The 26,487-nt window shown below is 50.0% G+C and overlaps 3 protein-coding genes across 5 annotated transcripts in view; all 3 read right to left on the bottom strand.

Annotated features, from left to right (window-relative positions):
- The window catches only part of TSPEAR (thrombospondin type laminin G domain and EAR repeats), a 170,857-nt gene that overhangs the window by 18,053 nt on the left and 126,317 nt on the right, over nucleotides 1-26,487 (bottom strand). For all 3 annotated transcript variants that reach the window (XM_069566437.1, XM_069566443.1, XM_069566452.1), the window contains exons 3-7: nucleotides 6,117-6,355; nucleotides 4,535-4,625; nucleotides 3,368-3,524; nucleotides 2,023-2,154; nucleotides 1,109-1,335 (exon numbers count right to left, since the gene is read on the bottom strand). In XM_069566437.1, the coding sequence (XP_069422538.1) occupies nucleotides 1,109-1,335; nucleotides 2,023-2,154; nucleotides 3,368-3,524; nucleotides 4,535-4,625; nucleotides 6,117-6,355 (846 nt within the window). The remainder of the gene's footprint in view (nucleotides 1-1,108; nucleotides 1,336-2,022; nucleotides 2,155-3,367; nucleotides 3,525-4,534; nucleotides 4,626-6,116; nucleotides 6,356-26,487) is intronic.
- Nucleotides 9,288-10,145, bottom strand: LOC138427167 (keratin-associated protein 10-8-like). The gene is made up of 2 exons (XM_069566506.1): nucleotides 9,669-10,145; nucleotides 9,288-9,560 (listed from the first exon to the last, which is right to left on the bottom strand). The coding sequence occupies exons 1-2, from the start codon at nucleotides 10,143-10,145 to the stop codon at nucleotides 9,288-9,290; spliced, it is 750 nt and encodes a 249-aa protein (XP_069422607.1).
- On the bottom strand, nucleotides 16,064-16,780 carry LOC138427172 (keratin-associated protein 10-8-like). The gene has a single exon (XM_069566519.1). The coding sequence runs from the start codon at nucleotides 16,778-16,780 to the stop codon at nucleotides 16,064-16,066; it is 717 nt and encodes a 238-aa protein (XP_069422620.1).

Genomic DNA, 26,487 nt, shown 5'->3' on the forward strand with positions numbered 1-26,487 from the left:
CTTGGGCTACTGCTCAACACAGTCCTACTGAAAGGAAGGGGGCTGCCTGCCAGGCTCTCCCATCCAAGGCCTCAGGTCCAGCCCTTACCATCTCACCTGTCCCCTCCATCAGGACAACACGTGTCCCCCATGTTTATGGGGCCAATAGAGGGAGGCCAAGATGGAGCCCCATTTCCACTCCTGTTTAGGTCAGATAAAGAAAGCTGAGCACCAAAGAATCAATGCTTTTGAACTGTGGTGTTGGAGAAGACTCTTGAGAGTCCCTTGGACTGCAAGGAGATCAAACCAGTCAATCCTAAAGGAAATCAGTCCTGAATATTCATTGGAAGGACTGAGGCTGAATCTGAAGCTCCAACACTGTGGCCATCTGAAGCAAAGAACTGACTCATTAGAAAAGACCCTGGTTCTAAGAAAGATTGAAGGCAGGAGGAGAAGGGGATGACAGAGGATGAGATGGTTGGAGGGCATCACTGACTGGATGGACATGAGTTTGAGCAAGCTCCAGGAGTTGGTGATGGACAGGGAAGCTTGGTGTGCTGCAGTCCATGGGGTAGCAAAGAGTCAGACACGACTGAGCAACTAAACTGAACTGAACTTAGGTCAGATTATCTCAGAGCTTTGAGGAGGCAGTAGCAGGTCTGCACGGAGTGGGAAATGTCTCAGCAGCAGTCTCGTGTCCATTTTGTAGGAAACGGAACAGATGTTCTCAGTCACATTCCAGACCAAGAGACGCAGGTGTGTCTGATTCAAAAGCCATTTAGAACCTGTATGAGGCTCTGAAGCCAGTAGAAATGCCTTTCTCCATAAAACCTATATAAAGTGAAAGTCACTCAGTCATGTCCGACTCTTTGAGACCCCCACGGACTGTAGCCCACCAGGTTCCTCTGCCCATGGAATTCTCCAGGCCAGGATACTGGAGTGGGTTGCCATTCCCTTCTCCAGGAGACCTTCCCAACCCAGGGATTGAACCCAGGTCTCCCACATTGCAGGCAGATTCTTTAACATCTGAGCCACCAGGAAAGCCCAGAATCTACCTAAGGAGCCCCAACCCTTGGACTTTGTGGGTTTTCCAAGACCGAAACTGACACAGTCGCACACGTGAACTCGCCTTTTTCCCGATGGTGAAGTGTCTCCAGGACTGTGCCTGGTGCGTGGGGATGTCCTGGTATGAAGCAAACTTGCCGTCGGTCCACTTGTAGATGGCGGATGTGGTTTTCCGGTTGGCGGTTGCTACAAAGAGCCCGGTCTCAGGGATGACAAAGACCTCGATGCCCAGCGTCTCTGAGTTCGTGAACAGGCTCTGATGCTCCTCCACGTAATCCAGCCTTTCTTTGGCTTGTGATAGAGACATGGAGACCAGTTAAGTCTTCCCAGAACAGAAGCCCTGATGGATGACATCGGGAGTGACCCCAGGGCCCTGGGCCATGACCCTCGGCCTGAGGTCAGGCGAGTGTCCCTAAGCCCTGTGCCACCCTCACCTGGAGGCCCAGCAAAGGAGATTCTGGTCCCTGAATGGGCTTTAGGGCCTGCAGAGCCCCCAGGGACACTTGATGGATGGAAGTGACATGTCAGGTCCTTACTAGACATTGCACAAGGCTCCAGGCTTCCACAAAAAGCTGTGCCCGAATGTGAACTAGAGAGTAGAGGCCAAGGCTCCTGGACAGCCCCCTGGACAGCCCCCTTCAGCCAGTTCCCACTTCCCAGGAACCCCCACCCTCTGATGGCTCCTTTCCTTACCTCCCTGCCAACAACACTACTCTTGGGTTCTGGGCACCATCACATCCCATCTGACCGGAGAGGGAGGAAAGGGCAAGGACAGTGGATGGGGCACACTGGAGGAGCCCCATGGTCTACCCTAGCTGGGACCTTCATGAGTCTGCCAGCCCACGAGTCAGGCCCAGAAAGGCACTTGTTTCCAGGTGAAACACTCAAGCTCGCTGCTCTGTGAGGTTCATTCCCTATTCCTACATAACGCTGTCTCTGAGAAGACACCCTAGGCCCCTGGAGACCTGCATATCTCACCTGCTAACACGGAGACCCACTCGCTGCCCACGCACAGGTATAGCCCCTTGCGGCTAGCGTCGAACCAGAACTGGGCATCCTCCGCTTTGGTGCATGGAGGCCGGGGTCCCAGCGTCACCTTCATGTCGGTTTCTGGTGGGGGCGACAAATGTCTTGCGGGCATGTGCTCCCCAGAGGGAGGCGGAGTCAAGGGTGTCAGGTGACCCCTGACCCCTGCACTCCTTCCAGGAACCACTCAGGGTTGTCCATGAGGCCTCTGGGAAGCAGGGAGACCCGAGAGCCCAGGGCTTGCCCTCGGCATCTGTGCACAGGACCTGGATATGCCCCTGAAGTCCAGCCGCCTGCCCACCAAGTTCTTCCCCAGACCCCAGCTTCTCTGAGAACCCTCAGCAATCATGCCGCCTTGCTCTCTCCTCCATCTGAGACTCACTGGCACAGGTTCGGCTAATTTCTATCTGCTTGGTTCTCAGGCACCTTGACCCCCTCATTCCTGGTCATCACGGCTTCATCCAGGTCCTACTGATGCCATGTGGCTTCCCTACAGTGACTCCTGAGCTGAGACCTCAGTGGCCAGGCAGTGAAATAGAGCATCCTCAACCTCGCCAAGTGCCCAACAGAGGCCTTGGGGGTCAGACTCCTGCTCAAGGCCCAGAAAACACCCCAGAGGTCATGAGACTCTGGGAATTTGGGGACGCTGGCCCAGGACTGGGTCTAAGGGCTGACTTGCTCAAGGGGCTCCCCTGACTTGTGAAGCAAGGGCTGTGATGCTCTAGAAGGAGTCAGGGTCTCCCCACCTCCCCAGTGGGAGTTGGGGTTGTTGGCGGAGAGAGTTTTGGATTCTCCATGGCAGGGGGTATGGCTTAAATAAAGTCAACACTGACTTTACATTGGGGAGGTGCAAACACAAATGAAAGATGCCAGTGCTGGGGACCTTCTAGGCTGAGGGCTCCCAGAAAATAGAACTGAACCTCATGAAGATCTGGGTCCCCACTGGGGGGTTGAGGTTTGGTGTCTGTTGGAGAGGAAAGGGGAGAACGGGCCCCAGATGCTGCTCTTGGGGCATAGCAGGTGGCAGATGGGAGTCAGAGAAGGAATTCGTGTCAGCTCAGCCCTGGGTCCCAGGCAGGACGAGTGGTCTGTCGAGGGCACCATCTGGCGGGGCTTAAGCAGGTGGATCTGAGAGCGTCGTCTGCCTCCCCAGGGAGGGGGTCATCTGCATCAGGCCCCAGCTATCCGTTCGTCCACATGGTAAGCACCCTCCTGTCTTGTGCCTGAGGAACCTGGGGGTGACCAGGCTCTTGGGGTCTACCGTCAGCGTGGGGAGGGGTAGCTTTGGCCTACTAACCATAGGGGTACTTTAGCACCTCGTTGTCTTCCGGCTTCCCTGTGAGGCCACGCAGGATGGCGGGGATGGACAGCACAGCGAGCTCAGGGTTCACGCAGGGGCAGAGCCTCGGGGTGGCATCCGAGCCGGGCAGCAGAACCAGCTGCCTCACCAGGCCCTGCAGAGGGAGGGCCAGGGCACTCAGACCTGCGCTGCTGGAGGGCCCGGCCACCCCTGGGCTCAGCCTACCCAGGCCCTGAGGGAGGGGTGGCCAAGACAGAGGAGTCTGCCTGCAGGTTAGGGGTGCTGGGAGCAGCGGTTGAGAGCTGTGCACGGTTCTAAGGTGATTACACCACGGAACGGGTTCTTCCTGTGGACTGACCTAGAATGACTGGGTGCATTGGTCATTCGTCTGTATGTCCACTTGTCCGTCCATCTGTCCACTTATCTGCCCGTCCATCTATTTACCTCTCTGTTCATCCACCCATCTCTTTGTCCAGTCATCCATTCATCCATCCACCCATCCAATGCCCATTCATTCATCCATCCATCCATTCATCTATCTGTTCACCTAGCTATCCTCCCATCTGTCCATCCACCATCTGTCTTTCTATTACTCTCCATCCATCTTGCTGTCCATCCATCCATCCATCCATCCAAGCATGCCATTGGTAAATATTCAGATCTCACCTTTTACGCACAAGGCATGGTTCTCAACACTAGACACAGCAAGAAACAAAAGCCCGTATCCTCAGTGAGCAAGGTCCCCCCACCAACACTCTAACAGGAGAGACAGGCAGGCAATGACCAAACACACAGCTGGTCTGAAGGAGGTCATGGCTACAAAGACCATCCAGAGAGGGGATGAGAGAGCTGGGTGTGGGGGCATCTTCTCAGGGGTGGGCAAGGCCTTCATGGTACAAGGGCACAAGGCAAGGCCCCAAGGTAACTGGAGCGTGCCATGGCAGGACTGGGGACTCACACTCCAGGAGGAGGGCACAGCAGGTGCAAAGGGCCTGCAGGGGAGTGTGCCTGGCTAGCAGGGGTCTCTTCTAAGCCCTTACGCTCCCCATTCCCATTTGGCACACACAACTGTTTAATTAGAGCATTGGGGTGTCAGGCCAGTGGTGACAGCCCCCAGGAGCACTGGTGTTGGGAGGGCCTGGTGGGCAGTGCCTCCATCCTTACCGTGAATCGGCCTTTGGTCCTCCTCCGACTGCCAATGAAGAACCGGGCTCCTCGCACAGACAGGGTGGCTGGGAAGGGCATGTCAGCCATTCTGAAAACATTGGAGGGTGATTTTAGGGCCATGGGAGAGAAGACTCAAGCCCCACTTATGCAGAGAGGACAGCGGGCAGCACCGCAAGGCTGTATCAGTGTCTAGGGGCAGCTGTGACCAGCTCCACCAACTGGGTGCCTTAAACAACAGAAGTGTGTTCCCTCATGGTGCCGGAGGCCAGAAGCTGAGATCAGGGTGTCAGCTGGGTGTGTCCCCTCTCTAGACTGGAGGGGAGCCTCTTTCAGCTCCCGGAGCTCCTGGCTTCTGAGCAAATCGTGCGGCCTCTCGTCTGCTCCTCTTTTCATTGGGTCACCAATCACTGACTCAGGGCCGCCCTCCTCCAGCGTGACCTCAGCTGAGCTCGGTTATCCCTGCAGGAATGCTGCGTCCAAACGATGCCCCATTCCCAGTTCTGGCAGATGTGAATTTGGGGGACATGCTTTGCCTCAGGACAGGATCTTCTACAAAAGCATGTGCTGCAGAAGTGCTCAGTGGCCCCTCTCCATCTCACAGAGGCCTCCAGTGGCTTCTGTCCACACGGGGTCCCCAGCCTGTCCCCCTCCTCTGAGCCCAGGGCGAAGGGACAGACGGTGTCAGAGTTAGAGGGGGTTCACCTTGTTGGTGACCCAGGGGGTGTAGGAAGACGTGGCCGGAGTTGGGACTGAACAATTTTTAGTCTGGAGCATGCCCGGGGCTGTGTCAAAGCTATGAAGATTGTTCTGCCCCTTTAATTGGGAGTTTTGCTGACTATTTATTCCCTCACCCCAGAAAAGGAAACTGAGTCAGAGAGGTTAAATGATGGGTTGCAAGTCACAAAGCAAGACCTGCATCTCAGGACTACCCTGGCGGTCCAGTGGTTAAGAACCTGCCTTCCAATGCAGGGGACATGGGTTTGATCCCTGGTCTGAGAACTGAGATCCCACACGCTGTGGGGCAACTAAACCTGTGCGACACAACTACTGAGCCCCAGAACTCTGGAGCTGGGGGACACAGCTAGACAGAAGGCCCTGCACCAGGAGGAAAGATCCCCCCTGCTGGGGCAACTGAAACCAGGCAGAGCCAAAAATAACTACATACATACAGGGGGAAGAAAGCCCTGGGCTGGATCGGGTGCAGCTCCTTTTGGGCTCCTGGTGCCAGAGTTCACCCTGACCTTCCTCTGGGCCTTTAAGCGATGCTACCAACTCTTTAGCAGCGCTTTCACTCGGTCAAGTCCAATCCACACAGCCAGGACGCGGGCAGGCTTCGGCTCCCTTCCCACCCGTGTGCCCGCACCCACCGCTTTTCTAGCGGGGCAGCTCCAGGTCCACCCGCAGAGCCTGGCGCTCCTCCTCCAGCCTGACCGCATCCGCCAGGGCTCAGGCCCTAGGCCCGGGTCCATGAGTGCACTGCGAGCTGTCCCGGGGCAGCCACATGGACCGGCTGTGTGGACCCACCTTGCCAGGCAGCACACAGCCCCACGCGACCCTCTCAGGGTGTCGCAGTACCTACATGTCCACGGCGGGGCCGCAGTCCGTAGTGAGCGAAAAGGAGCCCTCGGACACGGCCAAGACCAGCACGTGCCACTGGCCGTCCACCAGAGCCGGGCTGCGGAAGGACACGCGGGTCTGCCAGGCGCCTGCCCCGTCCTCGCTGAGGAAGAGGAAGTGCAGCTGGGTGGGCGAGTAGCGCAGGCCCAGCAGCAGCGAGTCCCGCTCCTCTGCCACCACCGCCAGCAGGTACTCGTTCTTCTGCAAGAGAGGGGGCGGGGGTGGGGCGGGTGAGGAGAGGGGCGGGGCAAGTGAAGTGAGGGGCGGGGCAAGTGAAGTGAGGGGCGGGGCATTGAGAGGCAGGGCAGGTGAGGGGGCGTGGCGGATGAAGGGGCAGGGCAGGTGAGGGGGCGTGGCGGATGAAGGGGCAGGGCAGGTGAGGGGTTGGGGGCGGGCAAGCAAAAGGCCAGGGTGGGTGAAGAGGCAGGTGAGGGAGCAGGTGAGGGGTGGCGGGGGGGCGGAGCAGGTGAGGGGGTGGAGCAGGTGAGGGGGTGGAACAGGTAAGGGAGCAGGACAGGAGAAGGGGCAGGGGAGGGGAGCAGGTGGGGGCAGGTGAGAGCCCGGGCTCCAGACTGTAGTGCCGGAGGCAGTAACCAGAGTCTGATAAAACCAAACAAACCGCTCGTGTCCCTGAGGACAGCTACTGTCAGTGAAACAGAAAACTGCAAGTGTTGGCGAGGATGTGGGGAAATTGGAGGCCCTGTGCAGTGTTGGTGGGGATGGAAAATGGAGAGGTGGTAATATTAATAAAAAACAGAAAGGAACGTTGGGGTACCTGTGCCTTTTTGAACTGTGGATTTCTCAGTGTATATGCTCTCCAATTAAGAAATAAAATAATAAAACAATAAGGAGACTCCTCAAAAAATGTATGTGGAATTAGCATCTGACTCAGCAATTCCACTTTTGGCAGACACCCCAAAGGACCGACAGCAGTGTCCGTAAGAGGCAACTGTACACCCCTGTTCTTACCTGCATTACTCTCAATAGTTAAAATATCACAGTAACCAGTGTCTATCAGTGAAGAAACGGATAAGTAAGATGTGGTGCATTCATGCAATGAGATATTACTCAACCTTGAAAAGGAAGTTCTGACATCAGTGTGGATAAATCTTGAGGACATTATGCTGAGTGATGTAAGCCAGTCACAGAAGGACAACTAGTGTGCAATGCACTCATATGAGACCGCTGACGGGGTCAGAGTCAGAGACAGGAAGTGGAGTGGGCACCAGGGACTGCGGGGCATTGAGGAGCTATTATTCAGTGTCTGTAGGCTGCAGTCCATGGGGTCGCTAAGAGTCGGACGTGACTGAACGCCTTCACTTTCACTTTTCACTTTCATGCATTGGAGAAGGACATGGCAACCCACTCCAGTGTTCTTGCCTGGAGAATCCCAGGGATGGGGGAGCCTGGTGGGCTGCCGTCTCTGGGGTCGCACAGAGTCGGACATGACTGAAGCGACTTAGCAGCAGCAGCAGAGGTCCATTTAGGGGAGGATGAAAAAGGTTCTGGAGGTGGGCGGTGGTGACCACTGCACAACACTGTGACTGTCCTTAATGCCACTGAACCATGCACTTAAAAAGGGCTAGAAGGGAAATTCCACTTTCCATGTATCTTTCCACAATTTTAAAAACCTCTCACAACCCGCATGATCACCATCTCCAAACCCCAGCAACCCCAGCTGAGCATCACTTTCCCGCTTGAACCACAGACAGACCATACATACTTGACTGTCTGTTAATGCACCTTAGAGTCTGTTCATTTCTAGCCTAAAAATAAAGAAGGCTGAGTGCCGAAGAATTGATGCTTTCATACTGTGGTGCTGGAGAAGACCCTTGAGAGTTCCTTGGACAGCAAGATCAAACCAGTCAATCTTAAAGGAAATCAGCCCTGAATATTCATTGGAAGGACTGATGCTGAAGCTGAAGTGCCAATACTTTGGCCACTTGAGCGAAGAGCCGACTCACTGGAAAAAGACCCTGGTGATGGGAAAGAATGAGGGCAAGAGGAGAAGGGGGTGACAGAGAATGAGATGGTTGGATGGCATCACCAACTCAACAAACATGAGTTTGAGCAAGCTCCGGGAAATAGTGAAGGACAGGGAAGCCTGGCATGTACAGTCCGTGGGGTCACAAAGAGTCGGACACAACTTAATGACTGAACAACAATTTCTAGCCTAATATCACAAAAAGGTAAAGAATTGAAAGTGATTAAATCTGCATGCTAAGCAGTTATGTAAAATACAGAATATAATCTTTCAGCAAGTCTTTGCCCATGTGAAAGTATGAGTGAAATTTCACGCAAGTATTACACTGAAACAGAAAGCCTTCATGGTCCTCAAGCTTAATTAACACCTAATTTAGTAACATCCATGTGAACAGTTTGGGTCACTTGGCCTCTGGCCATTCTGGCACCAAGGGAACACTCGTGGCCCCTGCGCTTATCTTCCCCTAGAAGGGATCTCCAGGAGCCAGCTCTCAGGAGTGTGTGCCTGAGGGCACAGTGGGACAAAATGGTGGTGGTTGGGGCAAGGCAGGGGTTGGGAAAGACGCTGATGTCACAGCAAGTGCATCCGGGCTGGACAGGCACCTCCACTTCTCCCATGTTCACCTCCCAGGACCACAGGACCTGAGCAACCTGGTCCTTCCCAGAGAGGGCAGGAGCCCCACCCAGTGTGCCTGCCCAGAGGAGTCAAGGCACTGCCCTTCCGGTGGCTTGTCACTCACCCCTAGAAATACTTGCAGCTGGAGAAGACCAGCGTCTGGTCAAAACCCTGGATTTACCCTCAGTGAAGGTGAGAGGAAGGGAGCAGTTCAGGTGACAAACTGAGTTTATTTATCCCGGTGCCCAAGGGGATGCACCCAAGGCTGGAAGTCGAGGCCAAGTGACCCAGACAGAGGACCTGGAGGGGCAGGGGGGCAATGACCCAGAGACAGCTGGAGGCAATTCCTGGGAGCCGTGAGGTTGGGGTTCCTGGAGCAGGAGTGAGAGGTCAGTCAGTCAGGACAGTGGAGACATCGGGGACCCTGTCTTGAGTGAGGGCAGCCACCCAGCCCAGGTCAGGACAGAGGGAGGCTGGGAGGACCGAGTCACAGGTGGGACCTGAGGCTGGCTGGCCCTCAAGTGACATGCCAGGTCAGCAGCAGGGCTCTGGGGCCGAGATGGGGACATAGCAGGCTGGGCGGGAGCATGCAGGCTGGCAGAGCAGGGACACAGAGGAGGCCGGGCGGCAGCAGCTGGACTGGCAGGAGGAAATGGGCACGCAGCAGGCGGGGCGGCACACGGGGCGGCAGAGGAGGGACACAGAGGAGGAGTGTCTGCAGCAGGATGAGGGGGCTGAGCAGGGGGAAGCCTCACAGCACACGGGCCTGCAGCAGACAGGCCTGCAGCAGATGGGCTCACAGCAGGCCTGCTGGCAGGGGGAGGAGGTGCAGCAGGAGGGCTGGCAGCTAGACTGCTGGCAACATGAGGAGGTTGAGCAGGGGGAGGCCTCACAGCAGACAGGTGTGCAGCAGACAGGTGTACAGCAGACGGGCCTGCAGCAGACAGGCCTGCAGCAGGCGGGCTCACAGCAGACGGGCTCACAGCAGGCCTGCTGGCAGGGGGAAGAGGTGCAGCAGGAGGGCTGGCAGCTGGACTGCTGGCAACATGAGGAGGTAGAACAGGGAGAGGCCTCACAGCAGACAGGCCTGCAGCAGACAGGTGTGCAGCAGATGGGCCTGCAGCAGACAGGCTCACAGCAGGCCTGCTGGCAGGGGGAGGAGGTGCAGCTGGAGGGCTGGCAGCTAGACTGCTGGCAGCACGAGGTTGGGCAGGAGCTGCTGCAGGCTGCCTGGCAGCAGGGGCTGGACTCGCAGCTCACTGGGGCGCAGAGGAGGGTCAGGCGAGGGGCCGGGGCGCAACAGCTGGAGGCGCAACAGGGGGGCTCGCAGCAGCTCTCTGGACAGGCATAGCTCAGGTCGCTGGAGCAGATGGACAGGGTGGAGGCTGCCATGGTGGAGGCGGTGGGGCTGGAGGAGGGTTTGAGTGTGTGCGGGTGTATGAGCTGTGTGTGTGAGGTGCTTGGGGATGTAGGGCTTTTATACCTGGCCCCTGGCCTTTGTTGTCCTCACAGGAGACTCCCAGGCCCTCTCTTCCTTGTTGGGGTTGACAGCTGGCGGCAAGGGCCACTCATTAGTGCTGGCGTAGTTTCCACAATTGTTTTCACTCATTAAACCTGTGAGCGTAAATATCCCATGTTGCAGGATGTTTTCCCTTTTCTCCTTTGTTTGGCTCCAGAAAAGATACAGAAAATATCTGTGGTAAGATCCTAGAGGAAATCAACCCTGAATATTCACTGGAAGGACTGATGCTGCAGCTGAAGCTCCAATCCTTTGGCCACCTGATTCAAAGAGCTGACTCATTAGAAAAGACCCTGGTGCTGGGCAAGATTAAAGCAGGAGGAGACAGCGGGGACAACAGCAGATGAGTTGGTTAGATGGCATCATTGATTCAATGGACATGAGTTTGTGCAGGCTCTGGGAGATGGTGAAGGACAGGGAAGCCTGCTGTGCTGTAGTCCATGGGGTCACAAAGAGCGGGACACAACTGAGCGACTGAACAACAGGAACAATGCTGAGTGAAGGAAGGAAGTTTCCAGCAAGGAAGTTTCTGTAAATAGATCAGGAAGCCCAGGCACAGAGACGTTAAGCAACCATCTCCAGGTCACACAGCCCAAAGTATTGAGAGGGCAACAGGCAGGAAGGCCAGGGGTCTCCAAATGGAGGAAATAGGCTGCAAGCGTCAGACATTTTTATCTCTCTTAAGCGGCAGGAGAAACAAACTAGTGATATCTTTTTCCTTCTCTATACAAATTTAAAAGGTTTCTCTTAAAATACTGTGTTGCCGTAATGACACCTGGTTTCACCTGAAGTTAACTATTCTCAAACCCTGAGTTAACCAATGCATTTTTCTTATGGAAATGTTTGTCTTAAGCTATGTTAATGTTCTATGCATTTACCCCAGACTCTGTCTTCAAGTGGGTTCTGCCTAATGGCTCAGAACCTACTTGACAAACCAGTATATTATACTCAGACATTGCTCCCCAAATCTATGTAAACGAAACTATTTGTATGGTAATCTGCCCTTCTACAAGATTCAAGTCAATCGTTTTATGGCCCGGGATGAAGCATCTGGTGCCAAGATTATCCCAAAATGCATCTTATGGGTGAGGGGCCTGCTGCCATTCTGAGTTTTAAGACATTCCTTTCTTTCATGAACAGACTGCTAGTGACTATATAACATCCAGCTGAAGACTAGCAGGGGGTACTCTTTCTGCCCCTTCTGATGCCTATGTCAGAAGCTTTCTCTATCTCCTTTACACTTTAATAAAACTTTATTACACAAAAGCTCTGAGCGATCAAGCCTCGTCTCCGGCCCCGGATTGAATTCTTCTCCTCCGGAGGCCAAGAATCCTGGGGTCTTTTCGTTCAGCAACAACCTTTCATCATCAGGACTGGGACTGGAAGCCAGCCGTCTGTATATAGGATCAAGGCTCTTACCCAGGCCTTCCCCAAGGCCAACTTCAGGGCTACACGCAGAAGGAAGCATGTGTCCACGGAAATTTAGCACCAGGCAGCTGTGCTGAAAATTTACAACAGAGGCAGGAAAGAGCAAAATTAACACCACAGAAAATCAACTCTGTGGTTTTCAGCTCAAACACTGCTGGTTCCTCCAATCCACAGAGGGAAAGTATGCATGCTTGCTCAGGGGCTCAGTCGTGTCCGACTCTGTGACCCCATGGACTGTAGCCTGCCAGGTTCCTCTGTCCATGGGATTTTCCAGGCAAGAATTCTGGAGTGAGGTGCCACTTCTTTCTCCAACAGAGGTAAAACATAAATCCCCAAATATGATGAGAGAAAATCTAATAAACAGACCATGTGTTTTGCTGACACCAAACGTGATTGCTCTGTTGCTAACAAGGAAGAAGGAAGAGCCAGGATAGAACAGTAAAGACAGGACTGGACACGAACCACTCTGAGCTGAGTGCACCAAGGTGCGTGTGTTTGGACTGGAAGGGCCTCATGAATTCAAGAGCTTTGGAGTTTTAGAGCCCACCCTAGTCATACATTGGCAGTTTTTAAATGAACTGAATGAAGGGCAGCAGGAAGAAACGGCTGACAGTCTGGAAATGAACCCTGACCCGTCGGACACCAAACCTCTCCCACCAAACAGTGAAAGACACAGAGCTTCTAGGGGAACACTGGGGACTAAGGCTGATTTTTTCTTTTTTCAAATTATTACAGCTTTCTTCTGCACTGGCAGGCCAATTCTTTACCAGTACTGCCACCTGGGAAGCCTCTTATATCCTTCTCAAGTAAAGAGAACTGCCGTGTATTTTCACATAAACAAGAGCTTGGAAAACACTCATGTTTCCCTCTTGGAGAAACATTTAAAGAAACACGACAAATGATGGGAGTCCCCTGGAGGTCCACAGGTTAAGGATCCATCTTCCAGTGCATGGGGTGTGGGATTAGTCCTTGGTCAGGAAGCCAAGATCCCACACAACCCTCAGCCAGAAAAATGGAAACACAAAAAAGAAGCAGTGTGGTAACAAATTCAATAACAACTTTAAAATGGTCCATGTTAAAAAAAAGTCTTAAAAACAAAAACCAGAAAGAAAGAAGACAAACAGCCCAAGTGATGTAACATACAGGAGCACATGGGGAATTAGGCAGGTGTAGGTGTGAAGAATTGATGCTTTTGAACTGTGGTGTTGGAGAAGACTCTTGAGAGTCCCTTGAATGGCAAGGAGATCCAAGAGTCCATTCTAAAGGAGATCAGTCCTGGGTGTTCTGTGGACGGACTGATGCTAAAGCTGAAACTCCAATACTTTGGCCACCTCATGTGAAGAGTTGACTCATTGGAAAAGACTCTGATGCTGGGAGGGATTAGGGGCAGGAGGAGAAGGGGACGACAGAGGATGAGATGGCTGGATGGCATCATCAACTCAATGGACGTGAGTCTGAGTGAACTCCGGGAGATGGTGAGGGACAGGGAGGCCTGGCATGCTGTGATTCATGAGGTCCCAAAGAGTTGGACATGACTGAGTGACTGAACTGAACTGAATTGAGGTGAGAAGAAAAGGAAGAAAAGTCTAAACAGCCAGAGTTTAGACTTTAGGGTTCTGTTTGTACATACAGTGTCTGATCCTTCCCAGGCGTGACCCCGGTGAGGTTCTGATACTTCATTAATATCAGGTGTATTGAAACACTACGCTTCTGGGTTGTTGTTGTTGTTCAGTTGCTAAGTTAAGTCCAATTCTTTGTGACACTATGGACTGCAGGATGCCAGGCTCCTCTGTCCTCCACTGTCTCCTAGAGTTTGCTCAAATTCATACCCACTGAGTCGATGATGCTATCTAAGCATCTCACCCTCTGCCGCTCTCAACTCCTTTTACCATCAATCCTTCCCGACATTAGAGTCTTTTCTAATGAGTCAGCTGTTCACATCAGGTGGCCAAAGTATTGGAGCTTCAGCTTTAGCATCAGTCCTTCCAATGAATATTCAGGCTTGATCTCCTTGCTGTCCAAGGGACTCCCAAGAGTCTTCTCCAACACCACAATTCAAAAGCATCAATTCTTCGGCACTCAGCTTCCTTCACAGTCCCCAACTCTCATATCCATACATGACCACTGGAAAAACTACAGCTTTGACTACACAGGCCTTTGTTGGTGAAGTAATGTCTCTGCTTCTTAATATGCTGTCTAGGTTGGTCATAGCTTTTCTTCTAAGGATCAAGCATCTTTTAATTTCATGGCTGCAGTTAATATCTGCAGTGATTTTTTAGCCCCCCAAAATAAAGTCCTGTCATTGTTTCCATTGTTCCCCATCTATTTCCCATGAAATGATGGGACCAGATGCCATGATCTTAGTGTTTTGAATGTTGAGTTTCATCAGCTTTTTCACTCTCCTCTTTCAGCTCATCAAGAGGCTCTTTAGTTTCTCTTCACTTTCTGCCATTAAGGGTGGTATCATCTGCATAACTGAGTTTGTTGATATTTCTCCTAGCCAGCTTGATTCCAGCTTGTACTTCATCCCACCTGGCATTTTGCATGATGCACTCTGCATATAAGCTACATAAGCAGGGTGAAAATATACAGCCTTGATACTCCTTTCCCAGTTTGGAACCAGTCCAATGTTATATATCCAGGTCTAACTGTTGCTTTTTGACCCACATTCAGGGTTCTCAGGAGACAGGTAAGGTGGTCTGGTATTCCCATCTCTTTAAACAGTTTGCATATATTGGGTTAATAAAATGTAATTAAACAAACTCTACCTGTCTTTTTTCACTTTTAAATGTGGCTATTATAAGAGTAGGGCTTCTGGTGGCTCAACAGTAAAGGATTCGCCTGCCAGCAGGAACTGCAACAGACACAGATTTGATCCCTGGGTCAGGAGGAGCCCTGCAGGAGGGCACAGAGGCCCACTCCTGACTCCTGCCTGGAGAAGCTCATGGACAGAAGAGTCAGGCAGCTTATGGTCCATAAGGTCACAAAGAATCAGACATGCTTGAAGCAACTCAGCACAATGCATGCATATTATAATAGGTACAATTACATTTGAGGCCCCCAGTCAAGGCCCTTCACACTGCCCTGCAGGTGTCTGCCTACCCAGCCCTGTCCTGACAGGGCCAGGGTATGTCTCTCTTCCCCATATTTCCCCAGAGGGATAGCTGCCTTAGTACTTGAATTCCTGAGGGCATCGCCCAGCGAGCACCTGCCATTTCCAAATAGCCTATCCCCCTTGGCTGTCGGTCCCTGTGATGCATAGTTTCAAGTGTCAACTGACCAGGCCACAGTGCCCAGTTGTCTGGGTAGACATGTCTGGATGTCATGACACAGTTTCTTTGTAGGTGAGATCAATACTGAAATCAGTGGACTCTGAGTAAAACAGATTGCCCTACAAAATGTGAGTGGGCCAAACCCAAGCAGTTGGAAACCTTGAGACCAGACTGAAGTCCCCCAAGGAATAAGAGATTCTACAAGCAGGCCATCTGTAGCTGCAACACCAACTCTTCCTGGAAGCTCACCCTGCAGATTTGGGTCTTGCCCTCTTTCAAACTGTGTGAGCCAGCTCCTCAACATCAATCTCTGCATATGTACACACGTTTTATTGGTCCTTTCTCTGGAGAATCCTGACTCATACAGGCTCCCAACATCACTGCATGTGGCTCTCACCATCCAGATTTCTACACACAGAGGGAGGCACTCACACTCATGTCCAGGGCACTAGAGAATGGCTGGCACGAGCCTGTCTGAAGCTGTTTCTGGAGTAAGCTTTATGTATTCAAGGCAGATGTTTACTAAATGGGGTCTCCTTTGTCCCTAGTGAGGCCCCACGTTCCCAGTGTGCAAGCCTGGGGCCTGAACATGTGCCCCACTGCGACCCCGTCACTCACTATATGCAGGGGTCTACAGGTGAGCAGGATACTCTGGACTGAAGGCTGCAGTGGAACTAAGGTAACAGGACACCCAGGCAAAGAGTAGCTGGGTGTGGTTAGTCGTGCCTGATGATGTCACTGTCCTGGATACAACTCAAGGCCAGGTTTCTAACACAGCCCAGACCACTCTCCACAACAAAGGTCTTTCCCAGGGTTTGAAGAGATATGCACTCAAGGCACAGAGAGGGCATGACAATGACTTTATTAGTTAACAGGCAGACCCCTCACCTAGGTCAGGACAAAATCCATGACCAACAAGGATGGAGAGCAGGATGCTGGCTGACACTCAAGGCCTGGAGGGAACCAGGATCCAGCCAAGGCGGCTCACAGGAAATTCTGGGGCAGAAGGAGACGCCAGACTTGGCTCAAGACTACAGAAGTTTCAGGAGAAAGTCAGCGTTGGCCCTGGAAGGGGTTGGCAATGTGCCAGGTCAGCAACAGGGTTCTGGGGCCAAGGTTGGGACGCAGCAAGCAGGGCGGGAGCATGCAGGCCGGCAGAGCAGGGACACGCAGGAGGCCGGGCGGCAGCAGCTGGGCTGGCAGGAAGAGGTGGGCACGCAGCATGCGGGGCGGCACACAGGACGGCAGAGGAGGGACACGGAGGAGGAGGGTCTGCAACTGACCGAGGAGCAGGGGTTGGGCTGGCAGCACAAGGACGCTGAGCAGGGGGAGGACTCACAGCAGACGGGCCTGCAGCAGAGGGGTGTGCAACAGACAGGCCTGCAGCAGACGGGCCTGCAGCAGACAGGCCTGCAGCAGACAGGTGTGCAGCAGACGGGCCTGCAGGAGATGGGTGTGCAGCAGACAGGCCTGCAGCAGACAGGCTCACAGCAGGCCTGCTGGCAGGGGGAGGAGGTGCAGCAGGAGGGTTGGCAGCTAGACTGCTGGCAGCACAAGTCCAGGCAGGAGCTGCTGCAGGCTGGCTGGGAGCAGGGGCTCGATTCACAGCTCACAGGGGCACAGAGGAGGGTCAGGCGGGGGGCCGGGGTACAGCAGCTGGAGGCACAGCAGGGGGGCTCGCAGCAGCTCTCTGGACAGTCGTCCACCTGCCAGGAGGAGCCGGTGTAGGAGTCACAGGACCCGGGCAGGCAGACCCGGCTGCTGTAGCTCAGGTCACTGGAGCAGACAGACAGGGCAGAGGAAGCCATGGCGGTGGCTGTGGGGCTGGAGGAGGTGAGGTGTGAGTGTGAGTGAGTGAGTGTGTGTGTGAGTGAGCACTGCTCAGGGCTGTGGGCCTTTTATACCCCGTCCAGGTGTGTGCAGGGCCAGCTGAAGGCTCCCTGAGGCTTCCCTTTCCTGTTGGTGTTTTGAGCCCCTATTTCTTCTTGTTTATTTACACAAGAGTTTGCTGCTAGTAAAATGCATGTCCTGGTTGAGGGCTGGATCACCCTGAGCTGGGTGAGGTTCTCTCAGCAAACACAGGATTAATCTAGGGTCTCGAAGCCCCACTGTGCGTGCCTGCCAGCTCCCCCCCGCCACCTGTCTCTATTGCTCTCAGGTGTTGGCTGTGAACCCCCGTCTCTGTGATTTGGCATCGCAGAGCTCACAGTTGGGACAGTGCTGTCCCCTGCTGTCGGACGTCCCTCTCAAGCAGCAGGGCTGAACCGTGGACAGACCAGCCAAAGGGAGAAGGGTGAGTGAGAAGAAGCAAGGCATGTCTCAAGCACAGAGCAGGAAGGAGGGCAGGTCCCTCCCCATCAGACGGAGTCTCCAGGGTCAGAACGTGCGCAGCGAAGGGAGAAGCAGAACATTCTCCGGACAGAAGGGAGAGAAACCTGGGCTTCAGATCCGGGACTCTGACCAAACTACGACAAGATGAACGGGACACGGTGCGTATCTGACACGCTGGTGAAATGTCTGACACCAAATACGCGGAAACAGCCTAAAAGCTCCAGAGAGTTTGGCATCCGACTTTCCTCGCCAGTCAACATACCTGAAGACAGTGCAACCAAATCTTGAAAGTCTGAGGAAAGTGGATTATCAGGCAGATGGAGATTAGAGCACTTCGATAAGACAGCTATTCTGAAAAGGAGCCACTCGTACATTATCTACAAAAACTACCTCGAGAGTACACGGTCCAGAAAAAGAACGAGCCCAAAGGCAGGCACATATAAAAAACAATAATAAAGAACAACAAGTCAGCAAAAAGCAGACGGAGGGAGAGGAGGTCCACCGGCTTGGCCCTGTAGAATAAGCGCCTGCTGGCTGCCCTGCCCTTCTGGCCTTCGACCACCTCTTTGCCATGTGCAGTTCTCTGACTTTGACAAATGCAGACACACCCCCACCAGACCATACAGGCCCCCACACTCCTGTCCACTAGAGTCAGCTCCTCCCTCGGCCCAAAGCCCCAGGCAAGTGCTGATTCAAGATCCCTGCAGCTGTGGCTTTTCCAGGAGGTCACATACATGGAATCGTACACTGAGTGGCCTTTGGGGTCTGGTTTCTTTCGCTCTGAAAATGCAGCGGCCGTGGTGCCGTGTGCATCCGGGCTCATCCCCTTTCCTGCTGCACGGTGTCCGGGGTGAGGGGCTCCCCCATTTGTTCACTGCACAGCTGGGAGACACTTTCATGACTTCCTGTCTTTGGTGATTATGAACAAACCTGCTGTCTACGTTCTTTGTGTACAGGTTTCCGTGTGATCGTGTTTTCATTCCTCTAGGATAAACACCCAGGTGCAGCATAGCTGGATTGGATGGGAACTGTAGGTTTGGCTTGATAGGAACCTGCTAAGCTCTTTCCCCAAGTGGCTGTGCCATTCTGCATTCCCACCAGCAATGCGTGAACATTCTCGTGGCTGCATATCCTTGGCCAACAGTCAATATTGTGAGGGTTTTAATTTTGGCCGTTCTAATAGGCATGAGGGCTTCCCAGATGGCTCGGTGGTTAAGAGTCCACCTGCCAATGCAGGAGCTGTGAGTCCGATCTCCTGGGTGGGAAAATCCTCTGAAGAGGGAAATAGCAACCCACTCCAGTATTCTTCCCTGGAAATCCCATGGACAGGGGAGCCTGGCAGGCTACAGTCCATGGGGTCGCAAAGAGTTACACTCAACTTAGTGACTAAACAGGGCTTCCCTCATAGCTCAGTTGGTAAGGAATCCACTTGCAATGCAGGAGACCCCGGTTCAATTCCTGGGTCTGGAAGATCTGCTGGAGAAGGGATAGGCTACCCATTCCAGTGTTCATGGACTTCCCTTGTGGCTCAGCTGGTAAAGAATCTGCCTGCAATGTGGGAGACCTGGGTTCGATCCCTGGGTTGGGAAGATCTCCTGGAGAAGGGAAAGGCTACCACTCCAGTATTCTGGCCTGGAGAATTAAGAGTCAGACACAACTGAGCAACTTTCACTCTTCATTTCACTTAGTGACTAAGTAAGTAGTAGTACCTTAGTATCGGAGAAGGCACTGGGGACCCACTCCAGTGCTTCTGCCTGGAAAATCCCATGGACGGAGGAGCCTGGTAGGCTGCAGTCCATGCGGTCGCTAAGAGTCGGACACGACTGAGCAACTTTACTTTCACTTTTCACTTTCATGCATTGGAGAAGGAAATGGCAACCCACTCCAGTGTTCTTGCCTGGAGAATCGCAGGGATAGAGGAGCCTGGTGGGCTGCCATCTATGGGGTCGCACTGAGTCGGACGCGACTAATGTGACTTAGCAGCAGCAGCAGCAGTACCTTAGCATAATTCAAACTTGCATTTCCCCAAAGACCCAAAGTTCTCTAATGTACTTATTTGCCAAATTTATCCACAGTGGCTGTGTCACTTATGATATTATTTTATGTATCAAAGCTCCAGTTTCTCCACATCCTTGCCAACACTGGCATGTTAATTGTTCTTCATTCTAGCCTTTCTCATAGGTATGAAGGGGACTTTGTTGCGGTTTTAATTTGCACTTCCCTAATGCTATGGTTTTTCCTGTGGTCATGTATGGATGTGAGAGTTGGACTGTGAAGAAGGCTGAGTACCGAAGAATTGATTCTTTTGAACTGTGGTGTTGGAGAAGACTCCTGAGGATCCCTTGGACTGCAAGGAGATCCAACAAGTCCATTCTGAAGGAGATCAGCCCTGGGATTTCTTTGGAAGGAATGATGCTTAAGCTGAAACTTCAGTTCTTTGGCCACCTCATGCGAAGAGTTGACTCACTGGAAAAGACTCTGATGCTGGGAGGGATTGTGGGCAGGAGGAGAAGGGGACGGCAGAGGATGAGATGGCTGGATGCCATCACTGACTCGATGGACGTGAGTCTGAGTGAACTCCGGGAGTTGGTGATGGACAGGGAGGCCTGGCGTGCTGAGATTCATGGGGTCGAAAAGAGTTGGACACAAGTGAGCGACTGAACTGAACTGAACTGAACTGAATGAGTAATTTGGGCTCCAAAATCACTGCACACAGTGACTGCAGCCATGAAATTAAAAGACACTTGCTCCTTGGAAGAAGTGTTATGACCAACCTAGAGAGCATATTCAAGAGCAGAGACATTACTTTGCCGATTAAGGTCCGTCTAGTCAAGGCTATGCTTTTTCCAGTGGTCATGTATGGATGTGAGAGTTGGACTGTGAAGAAAGCTGAGCGCCGAAGAATTGATGCTTTTGAACTGTGGTGTTGGAGAAGACTCTTGAGAGTCACTTGGACTGCAAAGAGATCCAACCAGTCCATTCTGAAGGAGGTCAGCCCTGGGATTTCTTTGGAAGGAATGATTCTGAAGCTGAAACTCCAGTACTTTGGCCACCTCATGTGACGAGTTGACTCATTGGAGAAGACTGTAATGCTGGGAGGGATTGGGGGCAGGAGGAGAAGGGGACGACAGAGGATGAGATGGCTGGATGGCATCACTGACTCGATGGATATGAGTCTGAGTGAACTCTGGGGGTTGGTGATGGACAGGGAGGCCTGGCGTTCTTCGATTCATGGGCTTGCAAAGAGTTGGACATGACTGAGCGAATGACCTGAACTGACCTGAATGAGTAATGATGTGGAGGTTCATTTTATATGCTTATTTGCCATCCCTGCATCTTCTTTGGTATTTCTTCAAATCTTTAGGCCCTTTTCTTTGTTAGTTTTTCTTGATGTTGGATTTTGAGTGTTCTTTATATATTTTGGATACAAGTACTTTGGTCAGATGTGTGATTTGCAAATATTTTCTCCCAGTCTATGGCTTGTGTTTTCATTCTTTTTTTTTTTAAATTTTATTTTTTTTTAATTTTAAAATCTTTAATTCTTACATGTGTTCCCAAACATGAACCCCCTCCCACCTCCCTCCCCATATGAACAAAACTGTTTAATACTGATAAAGTCCAGGGTATTCTTTATTTTCGTTTAGCAATTGCGCTTTGGGTATTGAATATAAGAACTCTGCCTAACCACAAGGTCACAAAGATTTTCCCTGATATTTTCCTCTGAAAGTTTAAAACTTTCACATTTTATATTTAGGTCTCTGATAAACTTTGATTAAAGTTTTACATTAAGTAAAATTGAGGTACGGGTCAAGGCTTACTTTTTGGTTTTGCATATAGACATCCATTGTTCCAAACTGCCTTTGCACTTTTATAAGAAATCAATTGATTTCACTTGTGTGGGCCTGTTTTTCTTTTCTGTATCATTCATCTGGGCCTGTACCTTTGCTAGCATTGGATTGTTTTGATTATTATAGCTTTATGGTAAACACTGAAGTCAGATAGGGTAAAACCTCCAACTTTCTTCCCCATTCAAATTTTGTGGCTCCTTGAGCTCCTTTGCCTTTCAAATAATTTTAGGGTCAACTTCTTGATACCAACAAAGAAACCCTATTTGTTATTGGAATTACTTTGAATCTATAGATCAATTTGGAGATGATGTGCTGTGTTTAGCCGCTTAGTCGTGTCCAACTCTTTGTGACCCCGTGCACTGTAGCCTGCCAGGCTCCTCTGTCATGGGGATTCTCCAGGCAAGAATCCTAGAGTGGGTTGCCAAGCCCTCCTCCAGGGGATTTTTCCAAGCCAGGGATCAAACCCATGTTTTCTGCACTGCCGCCAGATTCTCTAACATCTCAGCCACCAGGGAAGCCCAAGAGTACTGGAGTGGGTAGTCTATCCCTTCTCCAGGGGATCTTCCCAACCCAGGAATCAAACCAGGGTATCCTGCATTTCAGGCAGATCCTTTACCAGCTGAATTACCAGGGAAGCCCCAGTTTGGAGGCAACTGAGATCATAATAATATTTAAACATGTAGACATGGTCTAGTTCTACACTTATCTGTGTCTTCTTTTCCTTTCATCAGTGTTTTTATAGATGTCATTATGTACATATTCTGTAAAACTTATACCTGTTTTCATTTATTATTCTAATTTACTTTTAAACAAAACCTTTATTCAATTTTTATTGCTATTATATAGAAATATATGTAGTTTCTAAAATTCCTTGTTTATTTATTATTATTATTATTTTTGGTTGTGCTGGGTCTTCTTTCCTGTCTGAGGGCTTTTTTGGTTGCAGTACATGGGCTTTCTCACTGCAGTGGCTTCCCTTGTTGTGGAGTCTGGGCTCACGGTGCACAGGCTTCCGTGGTTGCAGCAGGGAGGCTCAGTAGGTGTAGCTTGCAGGTCCTAGAGTGTGTACATGCATGCACGCTCAGTTGCTAGTCGTGTCTGACTCTTTGTGACCCCCATGGACTGTGGCCCACCAGGCTGCACTGTCCATGGGATTTTCCAGGCAAGAATCCTGGAGTGGGTTGCCATTTCCTCCTCCAGGGGATTTTCCCAACTCAGGGATCGAACCTGCATCTCCTGAGTCTTCTGCACTGGCAGGTGGATTCTCTCCCACTAAGCCGCCTGGGAGGCCCCCTAGGTGTGTGGGCCTCAGTAACCGTGGTGTGCAGGCTGTGGAATCTTTCCCAGTCGGGGGTCGAATCCATGTCCCCTGCATTGGCAGGTGGATTCTTATTGACTGAGCTCCCAGGGAAGTCCAAGAAATATGATGAATTTTTATGACTCCAGGCTTGCCTTCAACTTGCTAAACCCTCATGTATTTCTACGAGTCTTTTTGTAGATTATTAAGGGTTTCAATGTGGACAATCACACCCCCTGTGAGTAGAGATGATTTTATTTCTTTGGTATGCACCCTTGTATTTGTTATTTTGTTGCACAAGAGGTGATCTTAAGTATGATGTTGAAGGAATGTAGAGAGAGGACACCTATGTCTGGCTCCTGGTCTGAGGAAAAGCATTCAGTCTCTTACAAAAATCCTCATCAAAATACTAGCAAACTGGATTCAGCAGCAAATTAAAAGAATTGTACACCACGACCAAGGGGGAATCTCCTGCCAGAAGGCAAGGGTGGAAGGAGTGATGTGAAAATCAATGACTATAACACACCACATTAATGGAATGGAGGGGGCAACACATAATCATCTCAACTGATGAAGAACAAGCACTTGACAAAATCCAACACCTTTTATGATAAAAACACTCAACAAACTGAAAGCAGAAGGAAACTGCTTCAACATAATAATAATAAAAAAAAAACGCATCTGAAAGACCCACAGCAAACATCACACTCAACACTGAAAGACTGAAAGCTTTTCTTTTAAGATTAGGAGCAAGGCAGGATTGCCCACTTTTGCCACTGCTATTCATCCGTCCTGGAAGTTCTAGGAGAACAGCTGGACAAAAGGAAAATAAAAGGCATTTAAGTTGAAAAAGAAGAAGTAAAATCATCTCTGTTAACAGATGTTATATATACATAATCCTCATATGTACAAAATCCTAAAAATTCCATAGCTACAGACAAAACCATTACAACTAATAAGTGAATTCAGCAAAACAGCAGGATACAAAGTCAATATATAAAAAAATTAGTTGCATTTCTTTACATTAATAATAAATAACCCTAAAAGGAAATTACAAAAATGATTCCATTTAGAATATCATCAAAAAAGTAAAATACTTAGAAATTAATCAAGGAGGTCAAAAACTTATCCAGTGAAAACTACGAATCATTGTTGAAAGAAATGAATTAAAACATAAGGAAATGGAGAGACACCCCATTATTATGGATTGGAAGCTTTAATATTGTTAAGATGTCATTACTATCCAAAGCAAACTATATATTTAATATAATTGCTGTCAACATCTTGATGATTTTCCACAGAAATAACAAAACTCATTCTAAAATTCATATGGAATTTTAAGGAACCTTGAATAACCAAAAAAAATAAATAAATAAATCCTGAAAAAGAACAAAGCCAGAGGAATTCCTGATTTCAAAGCTCACTACAAAGCGACAATAATCAAATAGAGTGGTACTGGCACAAAGTCAGACATAGAGATCAATGGAAGAGAATACAGGATCCAAAATAAACCCTCACACATTAGGTCAACTATTTTTGACAAGGGCATTAAGTCCGTTCACTGGAGAAAAGACAGTCTTTTCAACAAATGGTTCTAGCAAAATTGGATATTCACATGCATAACAATGAATTTAGATCCATACCTAACATCATACACAAAATTATCACAAAGTGGATCCTCAATCCAAATGTAAGACCTGTAACTATAAAACTCTTTGAAGGAAAAATAGGATAAAACTTCACAACCTTGAATTTGGCAGTCATTTCCTGCATATGACACCAATGACACAGTCAGCATCAGAAAATATAAAAACTGGACTTCACGAAAATTTTGAAATTTTTCCATGAAAATGTAGTATCAACAGAGAACAATTAACCCAAAGAAATGTGAGGAAACATTTGAAAATCATATATCTGATAAGAGATTAATATCCAGAATGTATAGAGAACTCCCGAAACTCAAAAACAACAACAAAAAACCTAACTCAAAAATGAGCAAAGACCACGAATAGACATTTTTCCAATGAAGGTATACAAATGGCCCATAAGCAATGAAAATACACTCAATACAACTAACATTAGAGAAATGCAAATCAAAACTACAGTGAGGTACCACCTTGCACCTCTTAGTATAATGACCATTTATTTATAGAAACAGCATAATATTGGTGAGACTGTGAAGAAACTGGAACACTTGTACACTGTTGGTGGGAACATGAACTGGTACAGCTATGTGGAAATCAGTATGATGGCTCCTCAACAAATTAAAAGTAGAATTACTGTCTGATCCAGTATTTCTACTGGGTCTATGCTGAAAGGAATTGAAAGCAGAATCTTGCAGAAGTATTTGTAAAACCACATTCACAGACGCATTTCTCACAATAGCCGAAAAGTGGAAGCCATTCAGGTGTTCACTGAGGGATGAAAGGATAAGCAAGATGAGGTATACCCACAGGATGGAGTATTATTCACCCTTTAACAGGAAGTAAATCTGGCACTATTATGGATGAACCATGAGGACATTACAGTAAGATAAATAAGCCAGTCACAAAAAGACAAATACTTTGTGATTTCACTTACACGAAGTACTTTAGAGACAAAAAGTAGAATGATGCTTTCCAGGGGCTGTGAGAAAGGAAAGAAGTATGGAGATTCTTGTTTCATGTGTATAGAGTGTGTTTTGCAAGATAAAGAGTTCCGAGTACGGATAGTGGTGATGGTTACACAAGATGTACTTAATACCAAAGTGGTTAAGGTTGTCAACTTTGTGTTATGAATATTTTACCTCAATAACAAAAGTAGAAAAAGGCTATCAAGGCATGAAGGCACATGAAGGAAACGTAAGTGCACATTACTAAGTGAAAGAAGCCCATCTGAAAAGTTTCCACTCCTGATGGTTCCAGGGATACGACATTCTGGAAAAGACACAACCATGGAGTCGGGAAAAAGATGGGTGGTTGCCAGGGGTTAGCAGGGAAGAAGAGCTGAACAGATGGAGCACAGAGGACTTTTAGGACAAGGAAACTATTCCGTAATGGTCCACAGGTGTTATAATCCATTTATCAAAACACATAGAACTTAGCAACAGCAAGAGTGACCTCTAATGTAGACTATGGACTTGGGGTGATATTAACATGTCAGTGTAGGTTTATCCATTATGACGAATGTAGCCCATTTGTAACAAATGCATCAAATCACAAGATACTGATGGTGGGGTAGGCTGTGCCTGTGTGAGGGTGGGGATATATAGGAGCTTGTACTTCCCACTTAGTTTTGCTGTGAACCTAAAACTGCCCTAAAAAACAAGATATGTTAAGTTGATACAGGGCAATTGAGGAGAAATGCTTTTTTTTTTTTTAGTGAATTTTGGTTATTGGTGTCTTCAAGGAATGAGTCCATATCACCTTAATTGCTTATTGCCTTCCCTTTTATATCTGTGGGGTCTGCGCTAATTTCTCCTTTCCATTCCTACTATTTTCTCTCAGAGTTGAGGCAACATCCTTGGGAGGAGCCTACCCATGTCCTAAGACTTCTGAATATTTCCCACAGGCAGGTGGGGGCAGGTCCTTTCAAGGCTCTCTTTCATCTCTGCAAATCAGTCCAGCTAACTTTATGTGTTTTGCCAGGCTCAGCCTCACACCTGTTTGCTTATCATTTCTCAGGAGACACTTAAGGAAGACTCTCCATAGACAGGGGAGTTCCTCAGAAAAGCTCTCTTCTCTCTGGCATCCTGACCGCAGACTAGCTGCCCCCCACTGCCCCCAATTCCCAGACCAGCTCTAATACTGAGGGATCCATGGCACTCCACCTGGGTTTCTGGCCTGGGTGCTGGAATCATTCTCGAGGGGGTGGGCTGGGCAGCTGTGAGACTCACTCTGTTTCTTTCCCCTCCCAGGTGGGCCTGTGTTGTCCTCCTCAAGTCCAGCATCTCAACCTCCTAGTGTCCTGACCTTGTTAGCTCTCTGGATCAGTCGGGTGGGAGGTCATCCAGGCCCTCTCACTCCACACGGTTGGAGCAGCACCCCCACCACCACATTTC

The sequence above is a fragment of the Ovis canadensis genome, chromosome 1 (genome assembly GCF_042477335.2).
Source record: "Ovis canadensis isolate MfBH-ARS-UI-01 breed Bighorn chromosome 1, ARS-UI_OviCan_v2, whole genome shotgun sequence".
Taxonomy (NCBI): domain Eukaryota; kingdom Metazoa; phylum Chordata; class Mammalia; order Artiodactyla; family Bovidae; genus Ovis; species Ovis canadensis.

What these genes read in the sequence shown, in the direction of transcription:
- LOC138427167 (XM_069566506.1), bottom strand. Translation starts at nt 10,145, where the DNA reads ATGGCAGCCTCCACCCTGTCCATCTGCTCCAGCGACCTGAGCTATGCC. An exon ending in GGCCCGTCTGCTGTACACCT is followed by an intron (nt 9,561 to 9,668) that starts GTCTGCTGCACA and finishes CCCTGCCAGCAG; the next exon opens with GCCTGCTGTGAGCCCATCTG.
- LOC138427172 (XM_069566519.1), bottom strand. Translation starts at nt 16,780, where the DNA reads ATGGCTTCCTCTGCCCTGTCTGTCTGCTCCAGTGACCTGAGCTACAGC.